General features: G+C 37.7%; 1 protein-coding gene across 1 annotated transcript; it reads left to right on the plus strand.

Annotated features, from left to right (window-relative positions):
- Nucleotides 1-7,239: 7,239 nt before the first annotated feature.
- Nucleotides 7,240-14,319, plus strand: LOC115822077 (gamma-crystallin M3-like). Its single transcript, XM_030785731.1, has 3 exons — nucleotides 7,240-7,274; nucleotides 13,389-13,659; nucleotides 14,044-14,319. The coding sequence occupies exons 1-3, from the start codon at nucleotides 7,240-7,242 to the stop codon at nucleotides 14,317-14,319; spliced, it is 582 nt and encodes a 193-aa protein (XP_030641591.1).
- The last annotated feature ends 1,170 nt before the right edge of the window (nucleotides 14,320-15,489 follow it).

Here is a 15,489-nt window from a genome sequence, read left to right on the forward strand (position 1 = left end):
CTCTGACTGGCACTTTTCGAATCAGTTTTGAAAAAGGGTGTTGGGGTAGGAAATTGGAACTAAAATCCTCTACTGTGCCCCCAAAATGACTAAGAGACAAAAGAGACAAAGGAAAATACCATACCCCTGCCAGGCACAATGTTCCAGCCCAGCTAAGGCTGGCTGCATGTTACCATGCATGTAGTTGTGCTACTCACATAAGTTAGTCTATGGAAGTCCTTTGTTGTAGTCCAAAAGAACTGCTCAGAGAACATTTTACTATCTGTTTTTATTTGCTTGGCTAAAAACAAATACATAGAAATGGCCTATACAAATAAACATTACCTAATTGGCCGATTTTATTAGCTAGCTGGTTATCTTAAGTTCATAAGTTCACTGCTGACCGACTTATCAACTGGTAGCCAAATAAGTAAATAAAAGTTAATACATAAATAACAGTTGCTGGCTAGCTTCATTAGCTTATTGCTAACCTATTGGTAGGTGTATGTCTTGACCATAGCTTGGCATATAGTTGTCTTTAAAGCTGCAGTATAGAAGCATAGCTAATGAATAGCATTTCGATTTGCCTTTTTTTTCTCTCATGTCATTGTGTGGGTCAGCTACTGAACACAGTTCATGACCAGTGAGAATGTTTTTAACATGAGTGTCCAGTTTCCAAGCTTGGTGTTCATTTGATTCAAGACAATGTTATAATACTAAACATTCTGTATTATTCTGCAAGCTACTAAACTAATCAGACCAACTTCCACACTAACCCCCTTCCAAATATTTGTGCCCTCAAATATTTCATCAGTTTCTCAGGTAGGCTACCTGTGATAGCCCATTCCCATGAGCACCATTGTTACTGTGTGGGTTATATGAAAATGCTAGTATTTTAGTTTGAGGACTGCCTTAAAATATGTTTTGAAATATAAAATGGATACTTTGTCCAACCACACATTGAAAAGTGACTATCCTGCATGTCTACAGCCATTCTTCTCTGAGTGAACTGTCATTTAGAGCCTCTATGCTTAGATCAAGGATGAAGATCAGAGTGTAACTTGAGTATCCTTCCTTTATTGACACAAATGGGATTGGAATTGATGTTATCTTGTGAACTCCATAAGAGAAGCTTTTGAAACTAAGAATTTTCTTTCTTTTTTTTTCTTTTTCTTTTCTTTTTTTTTTTTTTTTACATCCAAATATCAATTAATGAGCAATGGTTGGTCATTTCGAATGGATCATTCATGAGTAAATTATCCATTGGAAATAAGATAAGTATTGGTAATGGTAATATTCATAATTGGGACAGATACACTCAGTTAGAGATTGTGCTGATAGGTGACTAGGATTAGATCTGCCAGGACAGACGAGACTGAGGGAGGTTGGTTTCCATGGCAATACTTTTTCATGTGACGTCACACCAGCCACTCTGGTAAATCCTCTTGTCCAAGGTTAGAGTGAGTAAATTCAGCATATAAGCATTTACACATGTGGTTGTCTTACGGTGTTTATTGTATTTACAAATGGACAGCAGGAATCAGCTGTAACTGAAAATATTGTGTTCCCCCTTAATGTTTATGTAGCCTTATTCTGTAATTAATACAGACATGTTTTTTTGTCTTTCGTAAAATCTCAAGGATTTTTTTTTCTAAATCTGATCCTATTTTGTCTCCTGTAATCTCATTTTCTTTTATTGTGTATACATTGCTCATATACTGTCACCTGCTCTACATCTCTATTATTATGTCTACATATTTAATTTTGGGTTACTGTGTTTGTAATTGATTTCACTGCGCCATAGATCATCCATACATAATAAATGTATGTGAAATATTACCCATGAAGAGTTCAGACATAATTTAAAAAAAAACAAAACAAAAAAACCCAAGCATTTTACAAGGTGTCCTATTTCATTTTTCTTAAATTCAATTCCATGCTGCCCTCTGATGGCCAATATCGGATATTAGACATAAAGTCTACAGTAAGTAATCACAGCTTGTGAACTATTGCAAAATTTAACTTAGACATTTACAAACATCCCTATTTCCAGTCATTGTCTGTGCAATGTTAATTGTGATGTGGGATTTTAAAGAGACTTGGTAGGTTTGGATGATTCATGTAGAAGTGAGCTGCAAATTTGGGGCGCTGCAGGAAGCCCATCCACTCCAGGCCAAGGACCATAATTAAGGGCCCAGCATGGCATCATGTGCCAGGTGTATGATGGTGTGCCTGTCATCACCAGTTGGCAGCGTGAAGGGTCAACGACAGCTTTAACATGCCACCTCGTCTGACCTGGCTATGTCATGCCCTGAGCTTCTAGGGATGAGTTTCAAATTAAACTTTACGGAGAGTGTATTTCATTGTAATGTATGATTTAATATATGTTTGATAAAATCTGGTAACTTCACGATTGGAACTCTCTGCAGCAAGCATTTGAAGTGGTCTAAACCATTTCAGTGAACTACCACAGAGATTGGCAGTTTGAGACAAAACTATAACATCTCCTACCTTTTGGGCAGGAGAGGTGGAAAGAGAGTGAGAGAGAAAAAGAAAGAGTGTGATGATAAATGTATGGGAACTGAACGAAGAGGATAGTCATAGGATATTTAATCTGTTGTAGTTTATTCAAGTGGGGGCTATTTTAGGAGGAGCCCAACAGTTAAAAGTAAATTTTAAAAGTAAGGCTTAATGATGCTTGTATCTCGAATGTGATCCTGAAAAGCTCCTAATAATAATATCATGTATGTCATAGCTTACTTGAATTCCTGATGTTCAGTGGTTAAGTTACTTAGATATGCCCATATAATCATGAATTTCTTAAACAATCTGCAAGGAACACTTGTCATGTTTTAGCTGAACTGTTGCATGGTGAACTTAGCTTCTTTCTCTCTCTCTCTCTCTCTCCCTCTCTCTCTCTCTCTCAGCAGCCTTACATGGCAAACCTCCTGCAGGAGAGTTTATTTTTGCATTCTTTTACTGGGATTAAAGACATTCCTCTCAGCCTCAGAAGTCTCTCACTGACCCTAGTGCATAAAAATAGCTGAAGGGTGGGGTTTAGGGTGTGGGATGAAGAAAGAGTTAGGAATGAGCATATCAACCAAGTAATGAAAGTGTGTTGGTAGATAGAATTCAAGTGTCTACTTGATGCTAAAAAGTGAAGACACAGATTTACAAACAAGGTTGGCTCATTTTAATTAAAAGATTCAAACATAAATACACACCAAATTAGACTTTTATTTTTTACATATTTTAAAAACTTCAGATGTAATGGAAAATGTACAAATAGCTTTCATGCAGCTGCTTCTTCAGTGACATTGACAACAAGCCTTGTTTTATCAGTTGCAAAACCCAGGCCACCAGCATAAAATTTCACAGATGAATTATTATGAAACATTATGTGGAAATGCCTTTTATAGCATCTCTTGGAAAAAATAAAATTGAGATTCTCAGTAACTACGAGATATCTCTCTTTTTGTGAGCCTACTGGGAGCCTTGTTCTGCGTAGGAGCATATCTCATTATAAGATGTCTCCATCTTTTAACAATGCCAATATATTACAGCAGGGGTGTTTCAACAATGACCTTGCAGTTCCCAGTCTCCACTGCTGGATAATTAACACCTGAGCCAACGGTGCCAGCTTGTTAACCCGTGGCAGACCCACATGGCTCTCATCTGCCACTTTGGAAACCTGAGCACTCTTGTGTCAGAAAAGCACTTTCTCTCATGTACTTAGAACTTATGGTGCATGGTATAAACAGTCGCCTTTCATATCATCCATTGACAGTTTAGTGTTACCCAGTGTTGTTCAAAAAGTGTTGTAAAAAAAAAAATCTATATCTATAGCCATCTATCTGCCTATCTATCTATCTATCTATCTATCTATCTATCTATCTATCTATCTATCATTAAGAGTTCTGCCCCAAATAATTCATACTTTGAAAACATACATGTAATTAAGCTTTTATTATTAAGGATTTTTATCTTAATGCATATATTCTGAATTCATATTCATTCATGAATAATGATTTGAAGTAAATGAATGAATATATATATATATATATATATATTGCACACGGTGGCACACTGGGTAGTGCTGTTGCCTCACAGCAGGTTCCCGGTCCTGGGTTCGATTTCCAGCCAGGCGGCCAGGGTCCTGTCTATGTGGAATTTGTATGGAGCTCCGGTTGCACCCCACAGTCAAAAGACATGCAAATCGGGCAAATTGGAGACACTAAAATTGCCCCTAGGTGTGAATGAGTGCGTGAATTTGTTTGTCTGTGTGTCTGCCCGGCGATGGACCTGGCGCCCAATGAATGCTGGGATAGGCTCCAGCACCCCCTGTGACCTTAATAAGGGTAAGCGACTTAGATTATGAGTGCGTGAATGTGTGTGTATACATATATATATATGTGCGTGTGTGTGTGTGTGTGTGTGTGTATGTATGTGTGTGAGCGTCTATGCATGTATTTTAAATCATTCTGGTAAATGTCTACATTTATGCGCATTTGTTTGTTACACTTAAATATTCCACAATTAGAAGTTGTTGTTTTTTGGGGGGGGGGGGGGTTTCCCCACACCATTTTAAATACATGAGAAATTGATGTGATTGTGTGTTTAGAGATCCCCCTGCTGGATGGAGGCTGCATCACATTCAAGATGATAGCTCTCCTGAGCCAAGGAGGGCGCTCTCAGGCTTACAGAAATGAGTTTGTTCATGAGCCAAATGCATGAACTTCCTGAACTATCCTTTAATACAGAGGTGAAGGCCAAAAATAGAGGCTCTGGATAAATACATGCATGACGTTCTATTTGCCCTCGGGTGAAAAGTGCTTGCTGTGGGCCTTTGTGTTGAAAGGACATTGTTGTTTCAGCAAGCCCCATCTCCTCCCTTGCCTACATCAGCAGAATAGTGCTCAGGGATCCACCGGGCCCTGATTGGCAAAACCCTCTGAATCATCAACATGGCCCAGGCTTTTGTGTTGAAAGGTTCAGCTGTGCTTATTGACCGAGAGCTGCCTTTCCCGGTTTGCAGCCTGCCATCTCGTATAGAGGCACGCATTTGCATGCAAACACACAGGAGGAAATGCTCATAGATTCCGTCACATACTTACGACTTTGATGTGTAAATTGTACAGGTTGCATTCTCCCACGGGGAACAAACTGTTGACATATTGTCATATTTGAGCTAACACTAAGCGAGGGCTAAAAACTTGCCATTTAATTGAGGCTTTACCCTGTTTACCTCAAAATTTACCTCCATATTTCACAGGACTGTCTCAGTCAAGTCATTAGTCATTATTTTATACACTTATATGTTGTTCCAGTGGCAAACCACATCAGTGACCATATTATTTGTTTAAAGAAGCTGCAGAATATTGCTTCAGTTTTTTTTTTTGTAAAGTAGGAGGTTTTTAAATAGAAGCAACAAAGGAGGCTCAAGTGGTGAACACTTGGTCACCCAAGTGTGTGTGTGTGTGGGGGGGGGGGGGGGGGGTAAGCACAAACTTTCATAGCCACATTAATTAATGATAACCTTTTTTTCTTTTCAATGAGATATTGTCAAATGATGCTGTCTGCTGAAATAGTCCCCTTAGAAATGCCTCACTTTCTGATTAATGGCTGATGGATTATGAATTGTCCAATGTCACACTTTGTGACATATACTAGTAGCAAACTCCGTTATGTTGCTCAGTTCTATGTACTGCACTTGCTTTTGGTATACTGACATTACAGTAGTGAGTGTGTGTTTAAAGCCATTATGGAGTAATAAACAATCTGACCACTAGGGTTCTAGTGTGGACCACTGATGGTAAAATGTGGCTCCCAAGCGATAAACACAGACATCTCTTGTAATAGATTCAAGTGCAGAGAACCAGAAAAGGGAAAAAAAAGAAAATGATACAGGTCTGTTTCACAGGTAATGTTAAGAGTCATAAATTCAAACTATCTAGAAAACTATCCTGCAGGAGCAGTAATTTAATCATACAATCTTAGAAAGTTAGTGTAATACTACAAAACATTAGATGCTTTCTTATGGATCTAGTTTGTAATTTTTTTTCAGGATACTGTTAAGTCCAATATTTTGTTAAACACAAGGTACACAAATCCTCGCTTATGCAATCAATCTTCTGTGAAATTTATCCAGTCTACATACTTGTAGTGTCATTAGCTTGAACAGCAAGTAGCATCATAAGATAAGAGAACGGCCTATTCTGATGAGCTATTTCCAATGACAGCTATGCTAAATTGAATATGTTTAAAGCAATGGGTAATGCAAATTTATTCAATGTTCCCAAAGTCATAATTTTATACAGAAAACAGTCAACATTACGTTTGGATTACTAAAGCTATTTAGACTGCTTAGATGCTGGACTGCAACCAGATGTCTTTGTGGCTAAGGAGGCGGTGAAAGCAACTTGTGAGTCTGGCTACAACAGTGCCATTGACAAAATAAAAGTGTATTTTAGCCACAAGTATAAAGTACCGTCAATGGTATATTGAACAACCAGAATATTAATTAGCTGGTAGATTACCTAAATGAGCCTACATTAACCCTTCCAAAGGTCAGAATGGGTGAAGAGCTCTGCCCTGCTTCTAAAATAGTTGATGGACTCATACGCTCTTCTTAAAGATGTTAGGTGGCCTTACTTTCTCCGCAACTTCAAAACAAAATCAAATTAGATCGAATTTAAATGACATGAGAGGGCTTTTGTGTTTCACCTGTTTTTATTGATGAAAGGAATAGCTGTAATTATCTCAGCACGAGAAGAAGAGTATCAGGTTTATAGGTTCTGGACACGGCGGATGGAACACACAACAGGGTGCATGGCGCTCCAGTCAGTGAAGATGCGGTACTCTCCTTCCTCCAGCAAGTACTGCCGACCACGGTAGTTGGGATGCTCATAGAAGACCCAGACTCCATTCATCACGTTGCAAGACTGGACCTCACAGTTGGGGAACTGGTCAGCAAGAGAAGGGCAGTCTTCTCTAAACTCTACCATCTGACCCTTGAAATCTGGGCGGTCATAGAGGCGAATACAGAACATGCCAGAGGTCTGTGGGACAGAAAAGAAAGATTGGGATGGACAAGATTAAATGTGTAATGATCAGTGTAAAATAAGACTGCAGTGAATTGTTTATGAGTCACCTGAACACTAATTTCAGTGATAAAAGTTGCAGAATCATATGGAGTGAGAAACCTTCAGGAATGCCTGTGAAAGATTCTCTAGTTTCTGTAGTTGCTAAATCATACATTTCATGACATCAAACGTTACAAACTTTTCAAATTCAGTGTCCATCTAATCTTTTTCTCAGTATACAACATCACAATCCGAAATGCCAGTTGGCCTGAAGCAGAAGCAACACATCTACTAAAGCATCTTTAGAGGTGCATAGACTAATATTCACCTTGACATAAAGGTGTTAGCTTGCATTCAGAATAAAACAACACATATCTGACAATGGTCTGACAAAGGAAAATAGTTGGATAATAACAAGCCTTATCTTACTCCCTTTCCCTTGACACTTAAACAAGCAGACTAAGTATGCATGTAAGAGAGTATAAGTGTGTGTATATGCTTGCGTGTGTGTGTGTGTGTGTATGTGAGCACATAATAGGAGTATATCGCACTAAACTGGGCTTCTAAATGTCTGCTCTCGGTCCTAACTAGAGGCTCAACTCACATTTTTAATAACGCGGCAAGATCTGATACAGTCATTGTGACCCATCCAGCGCTGATAATCAGGATACTCTCCTTTGGTCAGGATGTACTGAGAACCCACAAAGTTGGGTCGTTCGTACAAGACCCAGGCACCACCCTTCACCTGAATGGAGTTGCAGCGACTGAAGTGTGAGGAGAGCTCAGCACAGTCAGCGCTGCACTCGTAGGAACGCCCCTGGAAGTTCCTGTCCTCATAGAAGATGATCTGTGAAATGAGCAGGAGAGAAAAGAGAGGAAAGAAAAGAGAAAAGAGAAGAGGTCTTAATGGTGAGATAAAGGGAAGCAACTGAGGAAATGAAAATAGAAAGAAGTGGAAGAAATCTCACTTTTTTGCTGTCATCCATGATTAGGACTATCTGTGATGGTTTGATTACAGAAAGTGTATCAAACTTTTGGTATTGTCAAGATTTATATATTCCGCACTGAATTAAACTGCAAGAGGAATCACTGTAATTTAAACAACCTCAGCATTGACATCCGTACAATAGCTGATACTGCAATTGCTTCAAAGGCAAATGTGGTTTTGTGCAACATTTATTGGCTTTTGTATGGATCACTGACCATCTGACTTTGTAATACCTGGTTCCAGAAAAGATTTTTAATCCAATTAAATTGTTTCTCCAGCAGTTGGGACTGACACTGTTTAGAGTAGTGTTGGCCTCTGGCCACTTGCTCATGCTGTGTGAGGCTTAACACCGGTTTCTGACTGAACATGCGCGTATCTGCAAGGTCCACACCATTCACACTAAATCCTGTTCTTGGGCTGTAAGACAATGCTCCATTAATCCAAGGTCATGTAAATATGTAATCAATCAAGTGAGGGTCAAGGCTGTGCACACTGAACTACAGATACAATAAAAAGTTGCAAAGTAAACTGTACCTGATAGGCCGTGCATTTAAAGAAAACATTTTTTCTTCAGATTAGAAAAAAGTTTGCTTTACAGTTAATGAGTAGCCAAAAAGCCCACAACTTTTTCCTATAGTGACAAGAAAAACTAATTAAAAGTATGAAATGAATGAAAAGAACATTTATTTTCATTAAACATCTCAAAAACCACAAATACAGTTTATTGAGATTACAGTTTGAGCTATAATGTGTTTTAAAAGAAGTCCTGATCGAGGTTGCACCTTTACAACAATTGTTTTATTGTTAAAAGGCATATCAAGCCCTGGCAGCCAATATAGCACTTAGGTTTGTCACAATTTCCCTCATCAGTGAATACAAAAGTATGCCTCAGCTCCGACAAGAAAAACATCAGTTTATTTCAAATGCAAATTGCTGTTCCTTTTTTTTTGTATTTTATGTGATTGAGTATTTAACATTTAATTTTTTGTAATTAGGAATCAAATGTGAGTCAAGTACAAACAATGGAGCTAGTATTACTTTTTGGAGCTTTTCCTTTTTTGAATTACTCAGCATTGCAAGCTTGTGGATATAGCTGAGCTCTTGGTACAGTTGCCCTCCATTCACAATTTTTTTCAGGAGTACAAAAAACATATGTTTGTTAGCATCCTCTTGTTAATTTTTTTAAGGCTATCCTATTTATCACTCTCAAATCTCCACATCCTTTTTTTTTTTGCGTTGAATTTAATTCAGTTCAATTCACTTTTACCTCTATAACAGTTTTTTTAAAAAAATAATTTATTTATTTACTTATTTTACAATGGACATTATCACAAAGCAGCTTTTGAGGATGCAGGAACTGATACGCCACCATCGAGGAGAACTCCCGTAGATTGAGATAGGAGGAAAGCTCAGGTAGAACCAAGACTCAGTAAGGGGAGCCTATCCTCCTCTTGCTGGCCTGGAATAGTTCAATTATTTGATAGACTGTTGCATGGAAAGAAACAGAAAATAAATAAGATTTATGAGGTAAAACCAAAAAAGACAGAGAGAACAAGAGGGACATAGTTTTGAGGACAATGCAATGATAGTGTGAGATAGTGGTTATATGAGTAAGCATACATAAAAACAGAGAGAGATGACAAAGTGGTCCAAGAGGATTGACAGTTAGCGGGCTTCATATTGAATAGGAAGATTTCTGTGGTTGTTCAACAGAGGAAGGATCAGACCGACACGCAGACAAGCAGAAGTGTCTGCATGCAGATCTGTAAGATCAGGCCAGGACTGTGGTCCACCATCCTCGGAGAGGATCTGATGGAATATTCATCCTTGTGTACATGGGTTCCTTCTAATACACAGTTAAAGCTGACAGAAAGGCATGAAGGATGCTGTTCAAAAAGCAGGTATCGTGGCTGGCAGAAACCACAGCTGTCCACAGTTAAGCATGCAAAGAGTGATGAGCTGGTTCGGGTGTGGCTGTATCTCCAGGAAGATCCTCTCTCTGGAGGGTTGGAATGAGAAGAAAGGAGAAGTTGATGTTGCCACTTTGTGACAGTGAATATATCAGTTTGATTCAGCTGGATCTGACCCAGTGTCAAAATGAATGATGGTACTTTTCTGACCAAACACTTTCATCTTAGATTCGGTTATGAAATTCGAGCAGCTAGTAAAAATAACCATATTTATCTAGTGGTGACCCAGAGTAATGTTGCTGGCCCACTTACAAGTCTGGCCAGTGCTAATACATTTTTTAGGGAGCCTTATGGAGTATGTGTATACCTAAGATATTCGATAATGCTCAATTTAGTTTAAGATTTAAGGTCAAATGACAGAATGACTAGGTACTAAACTGAGTCATGAATTCTATATTATAATCATATAACTATATAACTATATATATATAACTATATAACTATATATATATATGTGTGTGTGTGTGTGTGTGTGTGTGTATTGTTAAGGCCACCTGCAAAAGTTCAGAGAAAGAGAGAGATAGCCCTGTTATTACCCAGCTGGGTTTTTATTGAGAAGTATGAAATTGAGAAGTGCAGTGCATGTCTGTTTAGGCCTAGTTTTAAGTGGTGTTTTGGTGTGAGGCTCCACAAGTCAGTAGCGCTCTAGATTAGACATATCAGTGGAAGAGATGAAGAGTGAAGGGGGACAGGCTTGGGTGTATGGCCCGTAGCTCTGGCACGGATCCTGTGGAAGAGAGAGAAGAATAGAGAGGAATGAGACATTTTGTAATTCCTCTGTTATCATATGCTTCTTGTTGACCTCCTTGCATCTTCTTCTTAGTAGTTTTCTCAGATGTTGGAACATTAACTAATACCTGTTTACTTCAAAATGAAACCATTAGCTCTTTGCATACTTTATTTGCTTATATATAGTTTAGTATATATAGTATATATAGCTTATTTATAACATATCACACACTCTGTAACTACAAACAAATAAAAATAAATAATATGTCTTAATGTGCGCATTTGCGAGCACATCCTTTTTATTATCATTTGTAGAGGTTTATATAAAGTTTTATATGACATCAGGAGGAAACCAAAAACATTGGACCTGCAACTGCAGGAATCTAAGAGGCTTTGCAGTTAGAAATTACTGACATCATTTTTACTAACACAAGTTTTTTTTTAATATTCTGGATTGCAGTTACTATGAAAATGTGGGACTAACAAAACTTGAAAGCATCCTAAACTTACGGGTGGTGTCTGCCCTAGTCTACCATGTGGCATCCAAAGTCTTGCAGATGTCACCAAATATCTACAAAATACAAGCACCACATGGATAAAGACAAAATCCTTCCCACTCTGCCGTCATTATCCAAATACTGTTAAGCAGTTATTTAAAACATAAAATTTGTTTTTATGGTTAGTATCATGAGTCACTTTGACATGCTTACTTAATAAAACAGTCCTTCATTTAGTTTTATTAGCTTTCCTCCAGATGTTTATCTTTCCATTTTGTTTGTTTGGATTTTTAATGACTGATATGGGACTGGTTGTCTCTGTAATCTTGACAACAAAATCTAGTCTAAATCTGTTTATTTCTTTGCTGTCCATATTCTCAAAACTACAACAGATGCAAATAATTTATAATTCATCTCTCACTCTGTGATTTAATATAACCTGTGGTGAGAGTATTGGTGACAGCTCTGACAGTCTTTGAAACCATCTCATAGTACAGTGTCAGTGCCACTGGTGCAAAATGAAGATGGAACTAGAATAAGACGTAGCATCTGACAAACTGCTTGGAACTGTTGATAAACTTACATTTTTGTCACACTGACAACATCACATGCTCTCCTGGGCTCAGGCAATCATAGCTGACATATTTTGAATGTTCATATGGTTCGTATTGCATTAGTATCAGTACTGACACGCATTTTAATAGATGTAATGCTCTGCAATGCACTGAAAAAAGTAGTTCTTTGCATTTACTTGGAAGAAAATGATGGACATGGGGTCCATGTGATTAAATTGTATTCTGTCAATATGAATTATCCACTTTAATTTAACGTAGTTTGTATTTATTAAGCCAAGATAAATTGTTCAAGTAAATTAAATGTAATGTTTTCACAACTGGTCGACTCGATCTGTCAAAGTAAATCTAACACGAATGAATAAAATTTGTTCTTGTGTTATTGTGTTATAAATGATTCATTAGTACGTCTCCAATGGTATTTTGTCATTAGACTACAGAGGACTTTACCAGGAGTTTCATTGTTTCATAGAAGTCTTAAGTACTCCTGGCCTTGTTTTATTTTTGCAAAGCTGGTCAGTTAAAGCTCTTGATATTTGAATTTATATTCACTCTGCAGAATTCCTCCTAAATTCTCCATTAATACCCTCCAAAACCTCATTTAAATTTAGGTAATGGTGGTCACTCCTTTTTATTAATAACTGAGATTAAAGTAATTTGAAATCCATCATTATAAGTTGAAAATTGGTAATCAGGCTGATGCAACTATAATTTCATGAAAGTAAGGTAACAGAAATGCATTCAGGAAGTGTCCTTAATAAGCGACTGCTATATCTACCATTAAAGTAGGTTTACTTAGTCATTTTTATGGCCAAACGACAATAGAAGTTAATTTAAACCCACAAAATTGGTATCTTATTCATTTTTATCACCCATTCACTCACTAATTGTGTCCACTTGATGAAATACAGTTTGATAGAATGTTACAGATTTATGTGAATGACAAAGGGAGCTATTTTGCTAATCTGAATGAACTATACTCATTGTCAAGCAGGGCTATAAAACTTCCAACTACAAAATGAGAAATATCTTTGATGCAGTTGTTTTATTCTGTTGAAAGACTAATGCTTGATCCTGTCTTTATTGTGGCTGTGTGATAGGATGATAGAAATTAACAACAATTACAGACCTGCTTGTTCATCAGGTTCCAGGCTATTTGAATGACAAAAGCCCATCACCAGCTGATAAAGGATAAAAAGCTGATCAGTCGCCATGATGATCACTGGTCAGATTCCCACAGAGACCTTCAAACATGAGCAAGGTAAGTCCTCAAAAAATATCACAGAAAAGCAGATCTTTCACAACATTGAAAAATCTCATTCATGATTCAATTTATAGGGCTCACAGATATAACGTTTCATAAGTTTGGAAAGACCAGTACATTGAAAGCAGGTTTATTCAAAATGATAACTATGCAGTGATTTGCATTCATTTGAAGAAGATTCATTTAAAGAAGATTAGGGATCCTTTTGGGCAGATTTTATTGTAAATTCGGAAGTAGAGCATTCGTAAAAGTTTTTTATTTTCCCCAAATCCCAATAAATGTTTAATGCGCAAAAGAAAGTTTGGAGAATATTTTCTTTGATTTTATTTCCTCTGCAGGTTATCTTCTACGAGGACAGGAACTTCCAAGGGCGCTCTTATGAGTGCAGCAGTGACTGCTCGGACATGTCCACCTACCTCAGTCGCTGCAGTTCCTGCAAGGTAGAGAGCGGCTGCTTTGTGGTCTATGACCGCCCAAACTACATGGGTAACCAGTACTTCATAAGGAGGGGCGACTACGCTGACTACCTGTGTATGGGCATTAATGAATCCATCCGTTCCTGTCGCGTGATACCTCCGGTAAATACTGTTAAGACATAGTTAAACTACTAACCATATAGAGTTGCATTTATGAAATATCCTTCATTTGATTGACAACATTACACATTTGGTCTTAAAAAAAAAAACCCAAAACAAATTGAACAAAAAGCTTGCATGAACACAATAAAACAGTCGTCCTTGCTGATTAGATAAGTGTGATGGATTTTCCCCCTGAACATCTTTTGTGTCACTGTACATACAACTGTAACATATTTAAAAAAAAACAAAAAAAACACCTTTTTATCACAAATTAAATCTATGCAAAATTACTCTCAAATAAGTGATCATTTTTGCCTTCTCTGTTTTCAACATTTTTATAGGTTTAATCTGCATTTCAAAAATTGTCAAAATTTCAATTTACAGCACAGAGGACCCTTCAGACTGAGGGTCTATGAGAGGGAGAACTACGCAGGTCAGATGCATGAGCTGAGTGAAGACTGCGAGTCCTTCCAGGATCGTTTCCATATGTCCGACTGCCAGTCCTGCCACGTGATGGACGGCCACTGGCTCATGTATGAGCAGCCCCACTACAGAGGCAGGATGATGTACCTCAGGCCTGGAGAGTACAGGAGCTTCAGGGATTTGGGCGTCGGTGAAATGAGATTCAGCTCTGTGCGAAGAATCACAGATACTTGCTAATTCTTTACCTACCAGAAAAACGGGAATCCACTCAAAATAAAAGATGAATTATTCCAGATGGCCCCTGATTGCTGTGTTTTAATATATAATAACAACAGAATTTGATGTGTATAAATCTGACAGTTGATACCCAGACACATTAAGACATACAGGAGCACTTGCATATGTGGGCACATGATCACGTATTGTGGCCCTTGAACTGAGAATTGAGAGTGCATGCCTACATTGTCAATTAAGGCATACTGTGGACAGGCTCAGCAAAAATATTAACTGCAGGCGTAATCAAAAAACAATCAAATTAGGGATAATGTTCACATTTGCTTCCATTATTGCCATCTGATATTTCCATTTTTACCATCTGAAATTTCATCTTGATCCTGAGACAAATCCTGGTTACGGAGTACAAAAATGTAATTTAAATGATATCTTTACATTGAGAGGAACCAGAAACACAAGAAAAGTAACATTTGAGGACACACTCAGCTCCAAAAATAGTTGTTTTGGTGTTGACAGTTGGAAAATCTTTGACCTCTCATGCATTGAATCTGAAAGAACAGTCAAGCCACCACAAATTACATCACCATTGCCATTAGTACTGGTAAAGCTACACTGTACAGCTTGAGGCTTCAGGGGCTTTATGACTTATTGCATGAGAGTACAGGAATGACCCCTTAGAGCAATATTTTTAGTGTACCTCACCCATTAAAAACACGTTCTAGAAAACTTATAGATTTTCTTTTGATGAATGTAAGTTTATTTATAATTCAGTAAAGGTTGAGGACTTGGTCTATTCTCATATTTTATATACATATGGATATGTGTGTGTGTGAGAGAGAGAGAGAGCGAGAGAGAGCTTGTTTATTTCATTTGCATGTTTATTCGTTTTGTTTGTTTGTTTGTTTGCTTGCTTGCTTGTTTGTTTGTTTGTTTGTTTGTTTGGAGGGAGGGAGGGGGGCATTTAATTCCCACTTGTTCAAGCAAACAACTTACACAACAAAAACATGAAAACTAAAATTCTTGGCAACTGTTAGTGAAGATCAGTCAGCTGGTCAGTTGAGTCTCCATTCAGTATTGCTGTTAAGCATGTGAATATAATGCGTTTCATTTAATTACATTCACACCTACTATAATCTCTATATACTGTTAAGAAATACGACTGATACTACTGCT

The sequence above is a fragment of the Chanos chanos genome, chromosome 10 (assembly GCF_902362185.1).
Source record: "Chanos chanos chromosome 10, fChaCha1.1, whole genome shotgun sequence".
NCBI lineage: Eukaryota > Metazoa > Chordata > Actinopteri > Gonorynchiformes > Chanidae > Chanos > Chanos chanos.